Below are 24,591 nucleotides of genomic sequence, written 5' to 3' on the forward strand. Positions count from 1 at the left end.
CCAAGTCAGGAAAACCTAAGTTAATTCCAATATAGTGGTAATTCAAATACCAGCATGAAACAGAAAACCATGGTGATTATATTTTTAAACAATGTATTTGTGAATGGCTCCAGTCCTTTGGCCTTTTTTTCTCTTAGCAGAAGTTACTAAAATTGTTCAAGTGTAAAGAAAATGCTAGGGATTAACTGAAAAAAAAAAAAAGGTTTATGAATCATTAAGTTTACAACACAGAGTACAAATCAAGAAAGTAAATTTATTTAAATTACTAAAATAGCTTCTAAAGTCATTTACAGATCAGCTGCTACAATTATTTTTTCCTGAAAGGTATAAGTAACATTAATTTCTTTAAAATTATTTTGGTCAGCGAAACATTTAATAAAAACATTTGTTTCTCCATATAATATATGTGTATAAAATAAGCCTTTTCAAAAACTCTTGTTTTAGAATCCTCTATAAATCAGATGGCCTGACTTGTGACAGTCAGGAGCAAATTTCAATAAAGGGTATAAATTTATGAACAGTGGTTGTTCTAGTTGGAAAAAACCAGACCACACTCCACTACCAGGCATGGGATCCTCAAAAGGTAAATTGTAAAGCCAATGACTGCCTCTCTTATTCTAAAAACAGTATTTTCATTTAAAAACAAAACATGGTAGATCCGGAATCTTAAGATTTTAAGGAAAACAACGCAGGCGACAGATTTTGAGAAAGCTCAGTTACGGAAGCAAAGTGACACCTGAAATGCAACAGTAGTACAGGAATGCACAATAGTACATTTCAACATTCTTCACATATGGTCAAGTTCATTTCCTTTTGGCTTGAGGCACTCTTAATAAAATTTATCACGTGCATAGTAAATCTTTACATTTGTCATAAGAGTGTCATTAAAGGACTTAAGACTGCACGCAGAAAACCAAATCCTTCTTCGACAGTCCAGGACAGACAGTCCTGGCTGACTGATGGTTTACCAATTCCTGCAACTATATTTTCTGAATTCAAAACAAAGGCTTCAGGATATGTCCAAAATAAAATGCTCTGAATTGACCACACCCTTCAGAGTCAAATGAACAAATATGCTAAACCTTGTAATATACATGCTTCAAAATCCTTGGGAGGACCAAAAATTTCTTAAAGGAAAAAAAGGACATGTGAAAAACAAACCCCAACAGAATTCACTGAGAATGGAGTTCATATGGCTATGCCTGAGTGACCTAAGTCTCAGTGGCTTATTTTAAATTTCATCTTGAAGACTTTTTTTCTCCCTTTCCTTCCTTATTCCACAATTTCTCTTTTCCCTAGCCCCCTTCTCCCGCCCTCCAAAAACAAAGGAAAAAAAAAATCCAAACACACACTCAGGTGACCTTTCATTACTCTTATTCCTATGAGGGGAAGCTGACTAAGGAACTCGCACCTAAATGATGTAAAAGAGAACAAAATGGGAAAACCCACAGTTGCATTTAGAGAGCTGCCTTACTAATAGCAAACTCTGTGAAAAATCTAACTTAAAAAATTGAGAGGATTCATAGGAAGGAGCCCAATCCCCCCCAACCTGGTCTGGTCATACCATAGCAATAATGTTTCAACCCCGAACCTAAACAGATCCTCTATGGGACTGCATATAATTTATACTCCTCAGAGATCATTAACACAGATCTCAATGGAAACAGGGAAAGGATTCTCTCAAGTAACAGATACTTAGGTTGAATAAATGATTTAGATGTTCTATGTTTAGATAAGAACTTAATTTCCTTTAAAAAGAAACCAGTTCTTTCAAAAAGAGCTCTGAATCCCATCTCTGGCTAGAAAGTCTGAAAAATTCTCAGAACTTGAGACATGATTTTGTCGTCTGTCACCCTTTATAAGCAGATGCCACTTTTCAGGGCATTTTCAGGTTGGACAGGCAGGACCAAGTGAGAAATACGGCTCCAGAGCCCACTCAATTTGTCTGGGTCCATATGTTTGCTGGAGTTGGGTGTGTCAGAGTTGATGAACTTGACTTTGAGGAAATCTCTCACTTTTTCTTCAATTTCCTTTAGGCCTAGACTGGTTCCCAGTGTCTCTTCCTCCAACAAGACAGTCAGGACTAAGGCTACGTCTTTGAAGGCTGCATTTTCATGGTCACAATATTTATAGAAGATCAAAGTAGAGCCTGCAGGCAGGGACTCAAAGCGGTGTACCACAGCAGCATTCTGGCCATTCTTGAATCCATTGCTCAGTTCCCAATCTACCTCTTGTTTGACAATATCGCTGTCTTGAGTAGCTTTGCCCGCCCCATCAATCCGGATGGCACGGACGCTCCGGAAAGAAGAGTAGGCGTCAGCAATTTGTTCACTCAGACACCTGAGCACTTCTTCAGCATCCCGAGCAGCGGCGAGCAGCAAGATAGCAGGCTGAGGCCGAGGTTGGGAGCTATTAAGATGTTTTTCCAGGAATGTAAGGCTCCTTTTCCACAGCTTCTCATCTTGACCTTGATACTTAGTCATTAGTTGTCTCATCTGGTTCTGGAACTCTTGAACAGCAGTGGTTTCTACCTCAGGATTACGAGGGAACAAAAAACTCCCAACAGCCAATGAAACTATGAGAATAGATAGCCACCACCACATCTTGATAAAAGATGCACTTTTGGGTTGTCCAGTCACTTCTGCTCAGGACAAAAAAAAAAAAAAAGACAGATTCAAATACCATTTTCTTAGATTCAAGGACAAGTGACTTTTAAAATCAGTATTAATCTTCACAAACATTAGATAAAAGAGGAAGGAATTTAAAGAATGGAGCTGGTAATTTACTTTCTTAAAGAAATGTTCATCACATGTATTTAAGAAAATCTCACACCCATAGGTTTTAGGTGTATTATAAGTATGCATGTGTCTCTTCAATGTCAAAATGATAAAAAGCCTTAGAGCAAAAAGTAGAATTCAAAGATACGAAGTGGCATAAGCAAGTCAGAAATAATATAATTTATAAAGCAAAACTATTATTACTACTGTTAATATTTGGGAGGCAAACAATAATAAAAGTCACTTGATAAAATATTTTTAAATTTAGACACTCAGAATTCATACAGCTTATTATCCAAGGTGGAATGTTTCTGAAGTATGTAAAGGGATTGAAAAAGGATGCACTGTAAGTTGAACATCTTCCATATATTATAATAGCTAGCTGTCCCTTTAATTGCACTGATGCCCACCTTTTGTGGAATGCAAGTTAATACCAGTAAAATTGAGTATGCATTTCATCCCTAATTATTATTGGCAATAATGATACCAATTTACATTTACCTAGTGCTTTTCAGTTTATAAGCACGTTGTCACATACCACTTCATTTAATAGGATAGCAACAATAATACTTTTACACCTTCTATTTTATTTGTACTATGGACCTTTTAGAGCAATAGTTCTCAAAGTGTAATTGCTGGGTACCTCAGGATCCGTCCAAGAGGGTCCTTGAGGTTAAAGCTAGTCTCTTAACACTAGGATGTTATCTAACTTTTCCCAGCATGTTGACATTTGCATTGATGGTGCAAAGCCACAGTGGGAAAAATAAATGATACCTTAGCATGGACCACAGGGCAGTGCTAATGTAGTCTTTGTATTCACAGCCATGCATTTAAGGCTACTAGTGAAACTGTTGCATAAAGCAGTTAAAATTATTCACCTTATTAAAATTCAACCCTTGAGTACAAATCCAATAGAGTATATGAAGAACTGAGAAATATACATAAAGCACTTCTGATACCTAGCACAGTACAGTTTTCTCAAGGAAAGGAATTTTGTGCAACTCAGTTGAGCTGAACTAGTACTTTTAAGAACAAGTGACAAACTATGGTTAGACTTGAGTATTTGGCAGACATTTTCTTGAAAATGAACAAAGTGAGTCTGTGTTTCTAGGAAAACAACTGACAATATTTGTTGCCAATTATAAAATTCATGGTTTAAAGTGAAAATTAGGATTGTGGAAATACTGTATCTGCCACTATAAGCTTGACAGCTCCTGAATCCTTAAAGACTTTTTGTCTTGAGATTAGTGGTGATATTAACAAATGTGATCTTTTTATACTGTATTAGAAATGTGTCAAAATTTGGAAGATCTACATAACTTAGTGAACCTTTATTTTCCAAATGATCAGTGCATGATATTCCATTCAAAGTACAAGAAAGACCAATGGATTTGAATGTAATAGAACAAAAAAGTTCATTAATTTGGTTTCAGATCTCACATTTTAAGTAACTTGTTGAGTTTTGGACAGTATCAAAAGAGAATATCCAAAATTATCTTTAGACTATTAAAAAAATCTATCTTATCTGTATAAAGCTGGATTTTTGTATATACTACAACCAAAACAATATATTGTAACAGATTGAATACAGAAGCAGATGAGAATCCAGCTCTATTTTATTAAGCCAGACATTAAAGAGACTAGAAAATTTAAGCAATTTGTCACTATTCTTACTAAATTTTTAAAAAATAAATAGGTATTTTTAAAATGTTTCAATTTTAATTTCTAGGTAAACATGGATAGGTATAGCCCATATTAAAAAAAACAACAACAATGCTCTTTTAGGTACTAATTTTGCTAGTAGAAAGTGGTATTGAGACCAAAGTGAGAGTTACTGTGAAGTTGTTTTCTTAGTACTCATTTGGGATAATAAACAGGCTTAGAGAATTAAAAAAGCTTGCTGCAAGGCTGTAACAGAAGGTTACGTGGTCCAATCTAATCTAAATACAGGTCTGTGGACTCTAAAACCCACAGTAAACATATTACATCATGCTATGTGCCATCCTTCTTTTGACTCAGCAAGGTTCACCTGGTTATTGGTATTAGTAGTTCTGCTTATTAACTTTTACTTTTGGTCTTATGGCTAATTAAGTGAAGGGGAAAACCAGATGTTGTTTCATACAGTTTGTCCTTAAAGAATTTTACTGCTAGTAAAATATATACTTTTTCCTCTTAAGTGCTTAAAATACAATTTTTCAAATAGCATTGTTTATTTGTGGTCAAAAAAATTTAAAACAATTATGAATGACCAATTTTAGAAACTCACTTAATAAAAACTGGACAAACTTACGTTGGCTGGAGGTTGATGGAGACCAGTTTCCAAGCTCTGATTTCTGACTGCTGTCATCTAATGATAGGAGTAATAAAGACTATCAATTTATGGTTCATAATTTAAGTATTTCCAACAGAGAAAGAAAATACAAATTCCACCAAGAGAATATAAGGCAGAAATCAGCCAGAAATAGAAGAAAAGGTAAAAGATCTAAGTGCCCATTAGACTGACAGCTCCTTGAGACTTAAGAGTTATTTCTTTCATAATTATTCACAGCATGCCATGGGGTCTAGTATAAAGCATACTCTTAATACATTTGTTTTGTGAGAAAGCCTTAAAGTATTTGACCCAAATTGTTTAATGGAACTAGTGAAACTTAGGCACAAAGTTAAGAGAAGAAAGTAAGCACAACTAAAAGAAAAGAAAACATGTTATACCATCGGAAAAACTGCCATATATTGAACTCTTGCTTGGTGATGATGCTGTAAGAGGGAAAAAAGGACAAAATATGGATTATGGATTACGGAGCTACCTGGCTAAGGGGTTTTAAGGTAAAATGCAATCCTATTCTCTACCTCAGACTGATACAAATATTTACTCTGGTGCCCTCTGATCATTTCAAATATCAGTAATATTTTTTAAATTATATTAAAAACTCTTCACCATTTTTATTAATAGACAATTCTGTTTTATTTAGGTTTGTGGTTAAACCACAGATTTCAAAAATAATTTTCTCTCATGAATCCACCAAGTCTCTATTTCTATCATTATTTTAGCAAACAAAAACTATCCCAACTCTTTACTTTTCCCCTCCATCCTTCTTGGCATGACCACAGATTTTACTATAAAAGAAAGAAGAAAATGGAAGGACAGGGTTCAGAAGGTGGAGAGGCTGAATTACTAATTCGTATGACCTACTTTTACCAATTCTGCCATCTATTATTTGCCTGGAGTTTTATAACTTATGTATCTATAAATGACCTTCCTGGTGTTTAGCAAGAGCTTTCATTTGAGAAACACTGGACTAAACTAGAGGTATAAAATTAGCACTGCTAAGATATAAAAATAGTCTTATTTTTGGTCATATGACAAAAAAAACCTCAAATGAAACAAAATGACATCAACCTTCATTCTAAAGGCATATTGTTTTACAATTACTGCTTTAGCCTAGGAAATTACATTATTTAGAAACTTCTAAGTTAGGTCACCAAAGTTAACATGTATATTACTAAAACAAACAAATTCCATCAAATGATGTTTATCTTGAATACTTTACTCTATGGTTGCAAAGATCAAATGAAATAATATATGATATTATAATAATACATAACTATAATAATATAAAACTATAATATGGTAATTATTATATAAAAAGATCAAATGAGGTAATTTTTTATACAACACCTAACTACAATATATAACTATAATAATATGTACTATACTTATCATATAACATTAGTTATACAGTTATTATGTAACAAATGTAATATTTACATAACTCAAAACATTTTAAATTTTAAAATTAAATTAAGAAAATAATCCCATTTACAATAGTATCAAAAAGAATAAGATATTTAGGAATAAACTTAACCAAGGAGGTGAAAGACTTGTACACTGAAAACTATAAAACACCAATAAAAAATTAAACCAGACACAACTAAATGGAAAGATACCCACATTCATGGACTGGAGAATTAATATTCTTATAATGTCTATACTACCCAAAGCCATCTACAGATTCAGTACAGTCCCAATCAAAACTCCAATGGCATTTTTTACAGAAATAGAAAACAATCCTAAAATTTGTATGGAAACACAGATTCCGTAAGATTCCAAATAGTCAAAGAAATTTTGAATAAGAAGAACAAAGCTGGGGGCATCACACTTCCTGACTTCAAAATACTTTATAAAGCTAGAGTAATCAAAACAGTATGGTACTGGCATAAAAAAAGACATAGAGACCAAGAGAAGAGAACAGAGCTCAGAAATAAATCCATGCAGATACGGTCAGCTGATCTCTAACAAGGGTACCAAGAAAAAACAATGGGGAAAGGACAGTATCCTGAATAAATGGTGCTGGGAAAACTGGATATCCACAAGCAAAAAAATGAAATTGGACTCACACCATAAACAAAAAATCAAAATGGATTAAAGACTTAAACATAAGAACCAAAAGTATAGGGGGCGCCTTGATGGCTCAGTTGAGGAGGATGTGACAATTGATTTTGGGGTCATGAGTTCGAGCCCCATGTTGGGTGTGGAGATTACTTAAATAAAGAAAACTAAAAAAAAAAAAAAAAAGAACCCAAACCATAAAACTCCCAGAAAAAAAACAGGGAAAAAGCTTCCTGATATTGGTCTTGGCAATGATTTCCCATATATGACACCAAAAACACAGGCAACAAAAGCAAAAATAGACCATGGGATTATAGCACACTTAAAAAACATGATGAGCTACATGATCAAAATCATAGTAAGATTCACCTCACACCTCTTAAGATGGCTATTATCCAAAAAACCAGAGCAAGTTATGTACAGAGGATGTAGAGAAAAGGGAACCCTTGTACACTGTAGGTAGGAATTTAAATTGCTATAGCCACTATGGAAAAGAGTATGAAGTCTCCTCAGAAACTGAAGAATGAAACTACCATATGATCCAGCAATCCCACTTTTGGATATATACCCAAAGGAAATGAAATTAAGATCTTGAAGAGATATCCGTGTGCCCATGTTCACTGCAGTAATATTCACAATAGCCAAGACATGGAAGCAACCTAAATGTCCAGTAATGGACAAATGGATAAAAAAAATTTGGCATATACAGTTAATCCGTGAACAATATAGGTTTGAACTGTGCAGGTCCACTTATATGTGGATTTTTTTTAAAAAAGATTTTATTTATTTATTTGAAAGAGAGAGACAGCAAGAGAGAGCACAAGCAGGGAGGAGAGGGAGAAGCAGGCTCCCTGCTGAGTAGGGAGCCCAATGTGGGGCTCGATCCCAGGACCCTGGGATCATGACCTGAGCCCAAGGCAACGCTTAACTGACTGAGCCACCAGGCGCCCCATATGTGAATTTTTAAAAATAAATACATTGGAAAATTTTTTAAGATTTGCAACAATTTGAAAAAACTCAGTCAAATTGCATAGCCTAGAAATATTTTAAAATATTAAGAAAAAGATATTTCATGAATGCATAAAATATATGTAGATACTATTTTATCATTTGCTACCATAAAATACACACAAACTACAAAAAGTTAAAATTTATCAGAGTTTACACACAGACTGTACATGGTGCCATTCGCAGCTGAAAGAAATGTAAACAAACATAAAGATGCAGTATTAAATAATAATTGCATAAAATTAATGGTAGTACATACTTTAACAATGCCATAGTTGTTACAGAAAGAGCCATCAAACCCAAAACAATAATTCCTGCTGGAGAAAACTGTGTCCAGATGTGTATGACCTCACAGGATTTACAAAACAGCCAATCAAAGAAATCATGAAAGAGATCATGATTATAGCAAAAAAGGTAGGGGATGAAGGGTTTCAAGATATGGATCTTAGATTTCAAGATATACTAAAAAGCTGTAGTAATCAAAACAGTATGGTACTGACACAAAAACAGACATAGATCAACAGAACAGAATAAAGAGCCTGGAAATAAACTCATGATTATATAGTCAATCTTCGACAAAGGAGGCAAGAATATGCAATGGGAAAAAGTCTCTTCAACAAACAAGTGTTGGGAAAACTGAACAGCTACATGCAAAAGAATAAAACTGGACCACTTTCTTACCATATACAAAAATAAGTTCAAAATGAATTAAGGACCTAAATGTAAGAGCTGACACCATAAAAATCCTAAGAAAGAGCACAGGCAGTAACGTCTCTGACATCGGCCGTAGCAACATTTTTTCTAGATAGGTCTCCTGAGGCAAGGGAAACAAAAGCAAAAATAAATTATTGGGACTCCACCAAAATAAAAAGCTTCCGCACAGCAAAGGAAATCATTAACAAACTAAAAAGACAAACTAAAAGACAGAATAAGGGAAAATATTTGCAAATGACATATTTGATAAAGGATTAGTATCCAAAATAGAGAAAGAACTTCTACAACTCAACACACAAAAACAAATAATCCAACTAAAAATGGGAGACATGACCTAGATATTTTTTTTTTTTAAGATTTTATTTATTTATTTGAGAGAGAGAATGAGATAGAGAGAGCATGAGAGGGGAGATGGTCAGAGGGAGAAGCAGACTCCCTGCTGAGCAGGGAGCCCGATGCGGGACTCGATCCCGGGACTCCAGGATCATGACCTGAGCCGAAGGCAGCCGCCTAACCAACTGAGCCACCCAGGCGCCCCTGACCTAGATATTTCTATAAAGAAGACACACAGATGGCAAACAGACACATGAAAAGATGCTCAGTATTTTTTAGAGAAAGAGAGAGAGGGAGGGAGAGAGAGGGGGCGGGGAGGAGCAGAGGGAGAGAGAGAAGCAGGCTCCACACCCAGCATGGAGCCTGACATGGGGCTTGATCTCACAACCCTGAGATCATGACCTGAGCCGAACAGTCAGACACTTAACGAGCCACTTAGGTGCCCCATAGGTTTTAATTTTTGATACTTGCTATAAACACAACCCTAGTAAGCTAAATAATGAATATTTGCCTTCCTAATTATAATATGTCAGAAAGAGCAAACTGTAAGAAGAAATGGTTTTCTGATAGCAAGGTACATACAACAATAAGGAATGACAGTCAACAATAAAGCAAGGACAGAATGTTATTTCAGTTTTAGACAGCTGAAGAACTCACATGTGGGATAAAACTTCACTAGTGGGAAAGAATGAATTGTGACCATCACTACTTTGCTGATGGAAAAACAAAGCCACAGAGGTTCATTTACCACAAGGTAATCTTGTCCTATTACAGTTCATCATTTCCTTTTCTTTTCTTTTTTTGTTAAGATTTTATTTTTAAGTAATTTCTACATCCAACATGGGGCTTGATCTCGCAACCCCGAGATCAAGAGTCACACACGCTACCGACTGAGCCAGCCAGGCGCCCCCCTATAGTTAGTTATTTCTTGAGCAAGAGATAGTGATGGGGATTTTTATATTATCTAAATAAAAGTAAGGGAGTACCTAATGACTTTGAGATTTATTGTGATTAGATGAATAAAGAAGGGATAAAAGGTTAAGGGTGACTTAGTTTTTTTTTTTTACACAGTCAAGATTTAATGTGGACACAACTACAGAAATTATGACAGACACTGAATTCAAAGCATTATTATTTCATCACATCTATCTATGGTATTTCTCAAATTCTGTGACATTTAATCCATCCTAAACCTAAACATGAATATACTACTTGTAGGTTTCAACCTTTATTACTTAATATAATGGGCAGGCAGAGTTACTCTAAGTGGTTATTTAAAAAAAGTAAACAAAATCCGCTACAAATAAAAAACAGGTGCTGTCAAGAGAGTAGAATTTCATGATCATGTACAGATTGGACTGCTGCTAGATAGAGCTGACAATTTGTTAAGTCTAGACCCATCATCCGCAGGCTTTCTCACACCACTATTTACACTTTACATCCAGACCATCTCCTGCTCCTCCAAGCAGATGGAAATAACTAGTAATCATAGCTGTTCTTTATTAATGAAATTACAGTCTAAATGTCTATCTGAAGAACTAAATATTTTTGTATGTTGAACAATAAAGAAAAACAGCAAATAAACTTAAAATTACTTCAATAATAGGTAGAGATTTATCAACTTACTTTGCATCCTAGCCCTTGTTCTTGTGGTTTGTTCAAACCATTCCTGAGGTTTTTTTTGATATCCCGAGCCTGAAGCAAATACATATATCAAAATATCATTTCACATACTTTGAAAATGTATACCATACAAATTTACAAGGTAAATTTATCAGAAAGGCAAAACAAATTTGGGGAGGAAAACAACAAAAGCAACAGGTTCAGAAGTAAAAGATAATGTTAAAGGATCATACCAGTGAAGGATGAACCACTACTTACAGCAAAATAGGCAGCAAATAAATATATAATCACCTAACAGACAAAACTATGTACAAGTCCTTTGTTCTGGTCTGAGAATGACTGAATTCAATAATATTTGAACTTGATTTCAATATTAAGAAGAAAAAAGTTAACCTTTTTTTTTTTTTTTAAGATTTTATTTATTCACTCGAGACACAGAGATAAGAGAGAGAGAGAGAGAGAGCATGAGCAGGGAGAGAGGGAGAGGGAGAAGCAGGCTTCCTGCTGAGCCAGGAGCCTGACACGGGCCTCGATCCCAGGAACCCGGGATCACGACCGGAGCCGAAGGCAGACACCCAACCATTTGAGCCACCCAGGCGCCCAACCATTTATTCTTGTAAATAAGTTACTTTAGGTAAAATAGTCCTAAACACATTTCCACATCACAGAATAATTACACATTTGGTACCAATGTGTGGTGGGATTAAAAGGCAAAGAGGGTAAAATAACTTGAAACCCTATTCAAATCCAAATTTGACAAAGTCAGAATTACTTGACTGATAAAAGAACAGACAACCAACCACTTACTTAGCACAGAAGGTTGCTTCTCAAGAGTTATGAAGTCTCGACCTAAAACAGAAAACAAAGATAAGGTCATACAATACTTGGAAATAAGAACAGTGAAGATATTGCATAGATATTCTACTTGTATAATATGCATACTATAAACCAAAAAAATCCCCACAAAAATCAAACCCTTCTTTCATCAGTTCCAAACATGCAATACATCCATTTTTTTCCCTTTTCTAAACTTCCAAAGTATTCAAGAATTGGATAATAATAAGTCAACTTTAGGATCAATACCATCAAAATAATGGCTACATGTACTGAATGCTTACCAGGTATGAAGTATAATCTTACTTAATTCTCAAACTTTATGTGGTTGATATACCATTATTCCTATTTACAAATCAGGACACTGAAACTGATCATTTTCCCAAGATTACATGTCTAGAGGTAGTAGGGCTGAGATATAAACCCAGGCAGTCCATATATGTTAATATGTAGTATGTAAGCAATGTGGGCATTGCAAAGTAGTTACGAAGAGAAAGATGCTATTTTTTGTTTTGGGATGGTATCTAACAACTGTAAAATGATACAATGGGATGATGAGAAATGTATTTCAAACAATTATAACAAAGTAAATTTCCAAATCTGCCCTAAAGAAATGAGTCATTTCAACCCATTGCTACAAGAGTCACTGTAAATTTTTCCATTTTTTTGCTGCATACAAATGCAATATATGCTAGCTGTAAACGAAATAAAACATTCTAGAAATGTACAACTTAAAAATTCATAAATATTGGGCGCCTGGGTGGCTCAGTTGGTTAAGCGACTGCCTTTGGCTCAGGTCATGATCCTGGAGTCCCGGGATCGAGTCCCGCATCGGGCTCCCTGCTCGGCGGGGAGTCTGCTTCTCCCTCTGATCCTCCTCCCTCTCATGCTCTCTGTCTCTCATTCTCTCTGTCTCAAATAAATAAATAAAATCTTAAAAAAAAAAAAAGAAAAAAAATTCATAAATATTTATTAAGTGCCTACTATGTGCAGGAATACCATGGTGAATAAGACATATGAATATTCGGGGCGCCTGGGTGGCTCAGTCGTTAAGCGTCTGCCTTCGGCTCAGGTCATGATCCCAGGATCCTGGGATCGAGTCCCACATCGGGCTCCCTGCTCTGCGGGAAGCCTGCTTCTCCCTCTCCCACTCCCCCTGCTTGTGTTCCTGCTCTCGCTATGTCTCTCTCTGTCAAATAAATAAATAAAAATCTTAAAAAAAAAAAAAAAAGACATATGAATATTCTTTTAGATTTGTTTTCAGTCTATACCAACAAAATACTTTAAAAAAAATACACATGCTTTTTAAAATATCTTTCATCATTGATTTTAAGAAGTACTTTTTATTTTTTTTTTAAAGATTTTATTTGACAGAGAGAGACACGGTGAGAGAGGGAACACAAGCAGGGGGAGTGGGAGAGGGAGAAGCAGGCTTCCCGCTGAGCAGGGTGCCCGACACGGGGCTTGATCCCAGGACCCTGGGATCATGATCTGAGCTGAAGGCAGACACTTAACAACTGAGCCACCCAGGCACCTCTAGAAGTACTTTTTTTTTTTTTTTAAAGATTTTTATTTATTTATTGAGAGAGATAGTGATAGAGAGAGAGCATGAGAGGGGGAGAGTCAGAGGGAGAAGCAGACTCCCCGCTGAGCAGGGAGCCTGATGTGGGACTCGATCCTGGGACTCCAGGATCATGACCTGAGCCGAAGGCAGTCGCTTAAACAACTGAGCCACCCAGGCGCCCTAGAAGTACTTTTTTTTTTAAGATTTATTTATTTGAGAGCGTGTGTACATGTGAGGGGGCAGGGAGAGAATAGCGTGGGAGGGGGGAGGGCAGAAGGGGAAGGAGGCGGAGAGGGAGAGGGAAAGAATCTCAAACAAACTCTGTGCTGAGTGCAGAGCCCAACACGGGGCTCTATCCCACAACCCTGAGATGATGACCTGAGCTGAAACCAACATCAGACCCTTAACCGACTGAGCCACCCAGGCACCCCAAGAAGTTCTTTTTAAAAAACACCTCTGACCTAGGTCTATATCTTATAATCAAGGATATGTCATAGTTTAACTGGATGGTTTATCTTTCTCAGTGACACATAAAATAATGGCATCTTAGATTTAAGGATATATATCTTGATCACCTATTCATTAGTATACAAAGTACTAATTTTTCATAACTAAAAAGTATTCCACTGTATGCATGTAGCATAATTTATATAGGGAGATACTTTTAAGAGCTTCCAAAAATCAAAGATGTAGAATAACAAAGGGCAAAGATATAAGATGATTCAGCAAGTAATTTTCCACAAATGATTTATTTTTGTGTCTTAGTGGGTTTTGTTTTATTGCAGTTTTAAGTTCAAACCCAGAACCTTCTAAAAACTAAATATATATAAAGTGAAATAAAGTGGAATTCTATAAACAGTGATTACAAAACAGATTTCTAAAGACTTTTTCCTTAAAAACAGTCTCATGGGATGCCTGGGTGGCTAGTTAGTTTAAGTGTCTGCCTTTGGCTCAGGTCATGATCCCAGGGTCCTGGGATCGAGCCCCGAATCGGGCTCCCTGCTCAGCAGGGGAGTCTGCTTCTCCCTCTCCCTCTGCCTGCCGCTCCCCCTGCTTGTGCTCTCTGTCAAATAAAAAAATAAAATCTTTATAAATAAATAAGTAAATAAATAAATACAGTCTCGTATTTCAAAAAAGGTGATGTGGAAAGAAAAAAAAGTCCTTGAAGATTTTATATACAAGGATATTTTAGGTTGATTAATAACTAACTCAAATTCTGGGACTTGGTTTAAAAATGGAAAAGAAAAAACAGATCATTTCTGCTTAACCTAAGAAATACATATCCACTGTAGATAATCTGCAAAATACAGAAGGAAAAGAAAAATGTCACCAGTTATTCTACCATCCTGAACAAATCGTTATTAGCATTTTAGTATATTACTTTCCAATCTTTTCTTTTGTTAAAATTGCTCAACACATTGTGAAAATTTTCAAGATTGTAAGCGAGATTCTAAGATTTTTATATACCTACCACCTAGCTTATCATTAACTTTTTACTATACCTTGGTATATTACTTATTCAACTTCCAAACTTTTGCAATAGAGCTCAAATCATACTACATATAAAATTTTACATTCTTATTAGAAAATGTCCATTTAAGTACATTCAAACTACATTAGTTAAACTAAAAACAGCCAACAAATTTATATGGGAAGCAAGGACATTCAACAAGTCACGGAATGCAGATCCTTGTTTTTTAAAATAAAATTCAAGCTTGAGTACAGAGCTGAAGCAAATTCAAGAGCTGGGTGAGTTTTTTAGCATTCACTAGACCTCTTTTTCAACATTTCATGTTAAACTGGAAAAGAGGATCTTCAAAAATAAAAACATTTGACCACACATACAGGTAGACTTTTAAGAGTTGAAGACATGGGGGCGCCTGGGTGGCTCAGATGGTTAAACGTCTGCCTTCGGCTCAGGTCATGATCCCAGAGTCCTGGGATCGAGTCCCACATCGGGCTCCCTGCTCCTTGGGAGCCTGCTTCTCCCTCTGCCTCTCTCTCTCTCTCTGTCTCTCATGAATAAATAAATAAAATCTTAAAAAAAAAAAAAAGAGTTGAAGACATGGTTTTACTTACTTCGTGATGGCTGCCAAAATGATTCTGGATATTGAGTTGATGATCTGGGGGTTTGATCTAAAAAAACAACAAAAATAAATATAGTACACTGTAAAGTATACTGTACTTTTTAAATGCATATTTTATAAGAGAACAATGAGTAATCAAAGGAGCAAAGATATTCAGTAATACCCCAGGGAATTCAACACTTGGGCTCACAATTTATTTTTAAAAAGTTTCTAAAGAGTCATATTGTATTTAAAAAATTAACTAATTATCTCTTTCCTTAACCACTTCCTAAAGAAAAAAATGTAAGATATAGAACATGGCATGAGGTAAGGGAGATAATAAAAAGCTTTGAGTTGGGGAACATTTTGAAAGTTTATAATGGATCTTCTTGAAATCATTAATACCCATTTTGCCTCAAATTTTTCTTGTAAGTGGCCAATGCATTACATATTTTAGTCTACTCTCTTTAAAATCTTGTTTTCATATAAAAATGGAAATCATAACTAAACCTGTTCAAAAGCGATCAGAAGCAGGAGCCTTTGACATATTCAGGGTGGTAGCTAAATATTTTTGTTACCGTATTCCTATTACTAAAAAAATTTGAGCATCAATCTCCAAAACATATACATGTATTACTGAAATAATGTATTGACTAATGTGTTGCATTTATTATAAAATAAAAATAGACATTTTAAATGAAATAAAATACAAATATACATGAGATTCCAGTATTTTCTTCCTGCACTCCAATGGATCTTTGTTTTGTTTTTATTTAAATTCTAGTTAGTTAACATATGGTATAATATTAGTTTCAGATGTACAATTAAGTTATTTAACACTTCCACATAATCCCTGGTGCTCATCACAGTAAGTGCACTCCTTAATCCCCATCACCTGTTTCACCCAACCCCCCCCCCCCCCCGCCCCCACCTCACCTCTGGTCAGTTTGTTCTCTACAGTTAAAGAGTCTGTTTCTTGGTTTGCCTCTCTCTCTCTCTTTTTATCCCCTTGCTCATTTGTTTATTCTTGTACCTCTTCGGTGATAATTAGCCCAGAAAATAATCTAGGAAGATCTGTATTCTTCTTAATATGCTCCCCTTTTTGTTCTTTAGCTAGAGTTCTCTTCTCCATGTGGGTCTGTGCTTCATTAAGAATTTATTAGAATTCTAAAGGGATCACAGAGCCTGCGGTTTATGTAGTTTTGAAGTGGCAATGGCATCAAATTACTGGCTATATGAATGGCTTAATCAGTCTCTAATTTTTAGAGCTTTGTGTATACATATACCAAAACTAATAAGAACACTTAATTTAAGTGTTTACTATGTGACAGGTACTGTCTAGGTGCTTGCACATGTGAATTAATTTAACCTCTTAACAGCCCAGATGAGGAAACTGAGGAACACAGAAGTTAAACAATGGCCTGAGGGCACCAACCTAGTAGTGGAGGAGTGGAACCCAGGGATTCTGGCTCCAGAGCCCATGTTCTTAACCACTATGCTAGAATGGTGCATATCTCCTTTGGGATTTCTGTATCAAGAAAGAATGGGGGAAAATGAGGCAGGGTGGGAAATATAGAGAATACCAAATGCCCATAAACCAGCTTATGAGCTTATTTTTAAAATGGAATGATGAGGTAAAACTGGAATTACGGAAATTCTCAAAAGGTGGTGAGGGAAAGTGGAGAATTACTCTTTCAGAGGACTAAAATACAAATTATTCATTATTTACAGAGTTTACAAATTGGTTCAGCACTCTCTTAGGCCTCAATTGGTATTTTTTTCTCTTCAGTCAATTCTTTCCTTTAATAAAACACAAATTCATGTGAACAATCATAAACTGTTATTATTGACCTGGTGTGAATTTGAACAATCCAGAGATAAAAGCAATTACCTAGGTATATTAAAACTTCATGTATCATATGATCTCACTGATATGAGGAATTCTTAATCTCAGGAAACTGAGGGTTGCTGGAGTGGGGGGGGAGGGATGGGGTGGCTCGGTGATAGACATTGGGGAGGGTATGTGCTATGGTGAGCGCTGTGAATTGTGTAAGACTATTGAATCACAGACTTGTACTTCTGAAACAAATAATACCTTATATGTTAAAAAAAAAAGATAGTAGGAAGGGAAAAATGAAGGGTGGGAAATCGGAGGGGGAGACGAACCATGAGAGACGATGGACTCTGAGAAACAAACTGAGGGTTCTAGAGGGGCGGAGTGTGGGTGGATGGGTTAGCCTGGTGATGGGTATTAAAGAGGTATGAATCATGGAACACTACATCAAAAACTAATGATGTAATGTATGGTGATTAACACGACATAATAAAATAAAACTAAAAACAAAACTTCCTAAAAGCTAACTAACATTCCTGATAGTGTAATGAGTACCACTGCCAATGAGATCAGTTTCTCTATAACATTTTTAAAATTTTTTAACGATTTTATTTGAGAGGGAGAGAACAAGGGCGTGCATACACGCATACACACATACACACATACACACACACACACACACGCATAAGTACACAAGAGAAGGGAGGGGCAGAGGGAGAGGGACAATAGACTCCCTGCTAAGAGGGGAACCCAACATGGGGCTCAATTCCAGGACCCTGGATCATGACCAGAGCCTAAGTTAGATGCTTAACTGACTGAACCACCCAGGAGTCCCTCTCTATAATGTTTTTTTAAAAAACTACTTCTTTTGAGCACAAAAAATATCTTATATTTCATCAATATCAAAGTAGGCTAAAAAGTGACTTATTTGTTTACATGTTACATGGCACTACATTACTAATTAGATGCACACATGAAATCAATAATTTTAATAAATATTAAAAAGTACACAACTTTTTAAAAAGTAGTTTTTATAAAATACTTTGAAGTATTTTTTAAAAAGCAGATTCACAAATACCTTTATATTTTAACTAAAAAGACAGCTCCTAAAATACAGTCATACGTATATAAAGCAATGTTACCTCCAGAATCAAGAGAATCCCCGGATATGACCTTAAGAGTAGTGATATCACTGTCAGAGCTGTCTTGATCATCCTGTTCAGTTTCTCCTAAAAAGAAGTAAATAATACACTAGTATAGTCTTTATTCTAATGCTCTAAAGATCTAGAAAAATAAGTAATTCAACATTAAAATGAAGCTTCTCTAAACATCAGATACAGAATTGCTATTTATTATGCTTACTATTCTGGATCACAAATTTTCATATAAGCTAAAATCGAGCATATTAATGTTCTCTGAGGTACATAATTATATCTCAAATATTCAGAGTAGTATCTACACGATTATATTCTGAAGCTTTACTGTAGAGTCAGAGAGTAAGCAAATGAGCATTAAATAGTGGAAAAATTCTACCTTATGGGAGGAACTACATATAGTCAGTGTGCAAATTCAGACAAGATTAGTATGTGCACACACATGTATTTACATATGTCCATCTGTGTTTCTGAAAGGGGGATGTACACATACACCCATAACAAACATTTCAGTATGCAGGTAACCTTAGATTATGGTGGGTTCTAAAATGGATTAAATTTTACTGTACTATTCACAGACTGATTTTGAAAAAATGATTATTTTAATACCATAGTCATAGGCCAGCATATGCCAGAACCTTTTTTTATTAACTTTGCTTAAAATTATTAACTCAGAAAAAAGATGCTTAAAATGCATATAAAGACTATCATCGCTCACACTATCCTATTTTACCGGCCAATCAGATAAGCATGGATTTTTTTCTTTTTTTGTGAAGAAAAATACACGATTTTCTGCTCTCAAATACTGTCAAAATTGCACCTCATGTTAATGGGGAAAAAAAAGACTTAGAATATTTTAAAAGAAAATACCTCCTTCAGAAAAATTGACCTTCTGTTGGACACCGGTGGCTTCTAGAAAAGAAAAGCAGACATGTCATACATAGTATCAGAAGCTAAAGCTCAGGAATAAACAAGAGCGTATAATTTAGGAAAGTGAACATAGAGACAGACCAACTAAGCTTTTTTTTCTATTAAATCTTAAAAATATATATATTATATCCCTCTAGGTTATTTCAGAAATAAGTCTGATACAAACTAGAATCAGGAAGAGTTTATTTTTCCTTCAGCCGCAGGTCCATTTGTACTCTAAAATGTACCGTTTGCAGAAAACATTAAATTCTCCGTTGACAAATATTCCAGTCCCTATAAAGGTTAACTGTATTCTCGTTCTCCTATTTGCCAGATTCCCTACACTCTCTTAAGAAACCCACCATTCTGGCAGAACTGATGAACCAGTTCTTTTTATTGCACTGATACATCCAAAAAGGAAGAAAGAAAGAGGGAAAGAAACTGTCTAGCTCCAGCAAGTTCATGAACACCACTATTTCTCAGAGCCAGAGAATTTTTATTAAAGGGAGATAAACCCAAATGTGGCATTGCATAATTGGGCTAAAACATTGCTGAATGATCATTTGAGAAGTAGCATGAATCAGACTGCTCACAAAGCTGAAATCTGTTTCTTTTTAGCTTTTCCTTCTAATGATTTTAATCCCTATTTGCTTTTCAAAAGGGAAAACCACTGTGGAAGGCAAGTGCCAACACATTATATGGTGAATTTGGGAATCTTTTCTTCAAATCAGTTTAATTATATTAATATAACACTAGTCAAACTACTCCTACTACAATAGTGGCAAGTGTAAATCAACATGTGAAATATTTTTGCCAGTATTTTTGGTATAAGAAAAAAACTAACCATAACAACACATACTATGTACTCTTAAAAAGCTAGAATCTGGTATATTATATTGCATTTTAATCTAGGATCTTTAGGGAGACTGTCTTTTCAATTTTCTTTTCCAAGCAGAAAAATGGAAAGTCAAACTTGCCTTAGTGCTATTCTCTTAAAATTTTTTCATAAATATTTCCATTCATACAAAAAGATATCATTCCCCTTTTGGAGTTTTCTAAGCATGTAACTATTATTGTACTTGTCTTTTGTACAGCAGTTTACATTCTTTATTCATATAACTAATCTCATAGCACGCAAACAAAAGATGTTTTCATAAGAATCAATGGTTACAGGGTGCCTGGGTGGCTCAGATGGTTAAACGTCTGCCTTCAGCTCAGGTCATGATCCCAGGGTCCTGGGACTGAGCCCCACATGGGGCTCCTGACTCAGCGGGGAGCCTGCTTCTCCCTCTGCCTCTCCCCCTGCTCATGCTCTCTCTCTCTGTATCTCTGTGTGTCAAATGAATAAATAAAATCTTTAAAAAAAAAGCATCAATGGTTACGCCTTAAGTCGTTATCTTAATAATAGTTAAGCCCTTGATATTTGCATGCTGCTAGTTTTCAAAAAAAACCTTCATGTCTGCAATCTGATTCCCATAACGTCATAAGGAAATACTCTCCTAGGGAAGGCTCATTGATATTAAGTGACTTTTCTAAGGGTGTCTGAACAAATGATGAAAAAAGGACCTGAACACAAGCTCTTTTGATTTCTAGTCTACTACCCATCTACCACTGCATCAGTCTCATTTATAATGGCATAATTACTTTTTTAATTAATTCTTTTTAAAGAGCAGTTTAAATTCACAGCAAAATTGAGGGGAAGGCAAATAGATTTCCTATATGGTCCCTGTCCTACACATGGCATAGCCTCCTCCATTATCAACATCTCCCACCAGTGTTCTATTTGTTGAAAAGTAGTGTCATTGATGGATCTATATTTACACATCACCCAAAGACCCTAATTTACAATTCACTCTTGGTGTTGCATATTCTGTGGGTTTAGACAAATGTATAATGACATGTACCCATCATTATGGTATCATACAGAGTATTTTTATGCCCTAAAAAATCCTCTGTGTTCTATCCTATTCATCCTTCCCCTACCACCACCACCACCACCAAATCCTTGATGACCACTAATCTTTTTACTGTCTTAATAGGTTTGCCTTTTCCAGAATGTCATATAGGTTCCTGCATGTCTTTTCATGGCTTGATAGCTCGTTTCTTTTTAGCACTGAATAATACTCCGTTGTCTGGATGTGCCAGTTTATTTATCCATTCACCTACTGCAAGACATGTTGGTTGCTTCCAAGTTTTGGCAATTATGAATAAAGCTGCTATTAATGTGTGTGCAGGTTTTTTTTTTTGGTAAATGTTAAGTTTTCAACTCCTTTGGGTAAATATCAAGGAGTGTAATTGCTGGATCATATAGTAAGAATGTGGTTAGTTTTGTAAGAAACTATACAACTGTCTTCAAAGTGTACCATTTTACCTGCCCACTAACAATGAATGACTTCCTCTTGCTCCACATTCTTGTTAGCATTTGGTGCTGCCAGTCTTCTGGATTTTGACTATTCTAATAGGTATGTAGTGGTATCTTTTTAAACTGCATTTCCCTGATGACATTTAATGTAGACCATCTTTTCATATGCTTATTTGCCATCTGTGTATCTGTTGTTGAGGTGTCAATGTTAAGTCTTTGGCTCATTTTTCAATCGGGTTGTTTTCTTATTGTTGAGTTTTAAGAGTTCTTTGTATATTTTGGATAACTGTCTTTTATTAGATGTGTCATTTGCAAGTATTTGCTCTCAGTCTGTGGCTTGTGTTATTCTCTTGTCATTGTCTTTTGCAGAGCAGAAGTTTTTAACTTCAGTGAAGTTCAGCTTACCAATTCTTCCATGGGTTGTGTTTTTGGTTTATATCTAAAGAGGCATCACCACATCCAAAGTCCTCTAGGTTTTCTCCTGGTATCTTCCAGTTGTTTTCTAGTTTTTAAAAAATTTATATTTAAGTCTGTGATACATTTTAATTTTTGCAAAGAGTTTAAGGTCTGTGTCTACATTCATTTTTTTACCTGTAGATCCAGTTGTTCCAGCACTCTTTAATAAAGACTCTCTTTGCCTCTATTCTATTGCCTTCACTCCTCTGTCAAAGATTAGCTGACTACACGTGGGTCTATTTATGGGTTCTCTATTCTATTGATCTATTTGTCTACTGTTTTACCAATACCACACTGTCTCGATTACTGGAGGTTGAGCCCTCCTACTTCATTCTTTAATACTGTGCTGGCTATTCTGGATCTTTTAACTCTCTACATAAACTTAATCATTTTTTCAATATCCGCAAAATAAGTTGTTGGGATTTTCACTGGGAATGCACTGAATCTATATATTAAGTTGAAAAGAACTGACACCTTGACAACACTGAGTCGTCCTATCCATAAATGTGGAATCTCCCTCCTTTTTTTAAGTAAATTCTTTGATTTTATTCATCAGTTTTGTAGTTTTTCTCATACAGATTTTGTATAAAACTTCTTAGATTTATACCTAAGTATTTCATTTGGGGAAGGGATGCTATTGTAAATTGTATTGTTTTTTATTTCAAATTTCTCTTGTTCATTGCTGGTATGTACAATAGTGATTAGCTTTGGTATATTAAACTTGCATCTTGTAACCTTGCTATAATTGCTTATTAGTTCCTATTTTTTGTCCATTTTTTTAGATTTCTACACTGATGATCATGTTACCAGTGAACAGTTTTATTTTTTCTTCCCAACCTGTATACCTTTTGTTTCCTTTTGTCTTACGGCATTAGCTAGAACTTCCAGCACAATGTTGATAAGGAATGGTGAGCAGGGCCATCTCTGCCTAAATATGCATTTAGGTTCCTTTATGTCTTTTCATACCTTGATAGCTTATTTTTAGCAGTGATACTAATACAAAAGCTTCCAGTTTCTCACCATTATGAGATTAGCTGTTAAGATTTTTTGTAGTCTTATAAAGTTGAGAAAGATCCCCTCTATTCCTAGTTTACTGATAGAGTATCATGAATGGGTGGTGGATTCTGTCACATGCTTTTTCTGCAACTATCAACATGATCATGTGACTTTTCTATTTTAGTTAGTTGATTTGACAGATTTTCAAATGTTGAACCAGCCTTGCGTACCTGGGTCAAATCCTACTTGGTTCTAGTGTGCCTTTTTTTAAGGTTTAAAAAAAATTTTTAAGTAATCTTTACACCCAATGTGGAGCTCGAATTCACAATCCCTAGATCAAGAGTCCCATGCTCTACTGACTGTGCCAGCCAGGTGCCCCTAAATCTTTTTGTAGTTTGGATTCATTTTGCTGGTATTTTGTGGAAGACTGCTGCATCTATGTTCATGAGATATTGATCTATAGTTTTGTTTTCTTGTATTTGTCTGGTTTTGGTGTTAGGGGAATGCTGGCTTCACAGAATGAGTTGGGAAGTATTTCCTCTGCTTCTATCTATAGTAATTTGTGTCGTTTTTTTCTTAGTTTCTCTTTTTTCTTTTTTCCTTGGTTAGCCTGGCTAAAGGCTTTACCTTTGAAAGATAATTTTGCAAGGTACAGAATTCTAGCTTGGTCATTTTTTTTTTTTTTTTTTATCTCAACACTTAAAATCACTCACTCCACTCTCTTCTTGCCTGTATGGTTTCTGAAGAAAAGTTGGATGTCATTCTTATCTTTGTTCCTTTATAGGTCAGGTGTTTTCTTCCTCTAGCTTCTTTCAGGTTTTATCTTTGATTTTCTGTAGTTTGAAAATGATAAACACCCATGTGTATTTTTTTTGGCATTTATTCTGCTTGGTGTTCTCTGAGCTTCCTGAATCTGTGATTTGGTGTCTGACATTAACTTGGGGAAATTCTTAATCATTATTGTTTCAAGTATTTCTTCTGTTCCTTTTTTCTTCTTTTGGCACTCTGATTATGTGTGTTACACATTTTATAGCTGTATAGTCCTTGGATGTTTTTTTTTAGTCCTTGTTTCTTCTGCTTTTTGGTTGAGAATTCTAGTTTTTAAAATTAAGTTATAACTGACACATAACATTGTGTAAGTTTGTAAACAACATGCTGACTTGATACATTTATATATTGCATTACCACCACCACAGTGTTAGTTAACACCTCTATCACATCACATTATCATTTGAGAATTCTATCAATACGCCCTCTAGCACAGTCCAATCTAGTATGTCCATCAAAGGCAGGCTTCATTTCTATTAGAGTGTTTGTTTTTGTTTTTATTTTTAATCTCTAGCATTTCTTCCTGATTCTTAGGATTTCTTTATTTCTGTTTACATTGTCCATCTGTTTGTGCATGCTGTCTACTTTATCTGTTAGAATCTCTAGCATATTAATCATAGTTGTTTTAAATTTCTGGTCTTGTAACTCCAACATTCCTGCCATATCTGGTTCTGATGTTGGCTGTCTCTTCAAATTGTTTTTTGCCTTTTGGTATGTCTTTTTCTTTTGAGAGAGAGAGAACAAAT

The 24,591-nt window shown here is 35.3% G+C and overlaps 1 protein-coding gene across 4 annotated transcripts in view; it reads right to left on the reverse strand.

Annotated features, from left to right (window-relative positions):
* Nucleotides 1–233: 233 nt before the first annotated feature.
* Nucleotides 234–24,591, reverse strand: part of TOR1AIP1 (torsin 1A interacting protein 1) — a 35,303-nt gene continuing 10,945 nt past the window's right edge. For 2 of the 4 annotated variants that reach the window (XM_081824790.1, XM_081824791.1), the window contains exons 5-12: nucleotides 19,165–19,206; nucleotides 18,283–18,369; nucleotides 15,320–15,376; nucleotides 11,650–11,691; nucleotides 10,846–10,914; nucleotides 5,487–5,531; nucleotides 5,068–5,124; nucleotides 234–2,641 (exon numbers count right to left, since the gene is read on the reverse strand). In XM_081824790.1, the coding sequence (XP_081680916.1) occupies nucleotides 1,857–2,641; nucleotides 5,068–5,124; nucleotides 5,487–5,531; nucleotides 10,846–10,914; nucleotides 11,650–11,691; nucleotides 15,320–15,376; nucleotides 18,283–18,369; nucleotides 19,165–19,206 (1,184 nt within the window). In that variant the 3' untranslated portion in view covers nucleotides 234–1,856. The remainder of the gene's footprint in view (nucleotides 2,642–5,067; nucleotides 5,125–5,486; nucleotides 5,532–10,845; nucleotides 10,915–11,649; nucleotides 11,692–15,319; nucleotides 15,377–18,282; nucleotides 18,370–19,164; nucleotides 19,207–24,591) is intronic. The other 2 variants (XM_081824792.1, XM_081824793.1) reach the window with 1 other exon arrangement.

Source organism: Leptonychotes weddellii, chromosome 6, assembly GCF_054177405.1.
Source record: "Leptonychotes weddellii isolate Sample4059 chromosome 6, ASM5417740v2, whole genome shotgun sequence".
Classification (NCBI taxonomy): domain Eukaryota; kingdom Metazoa; phylum Chordata; class Mammalia; order Carnivora; family Phocidae; genus Leptonychotes; species Leptonychotes weddellii.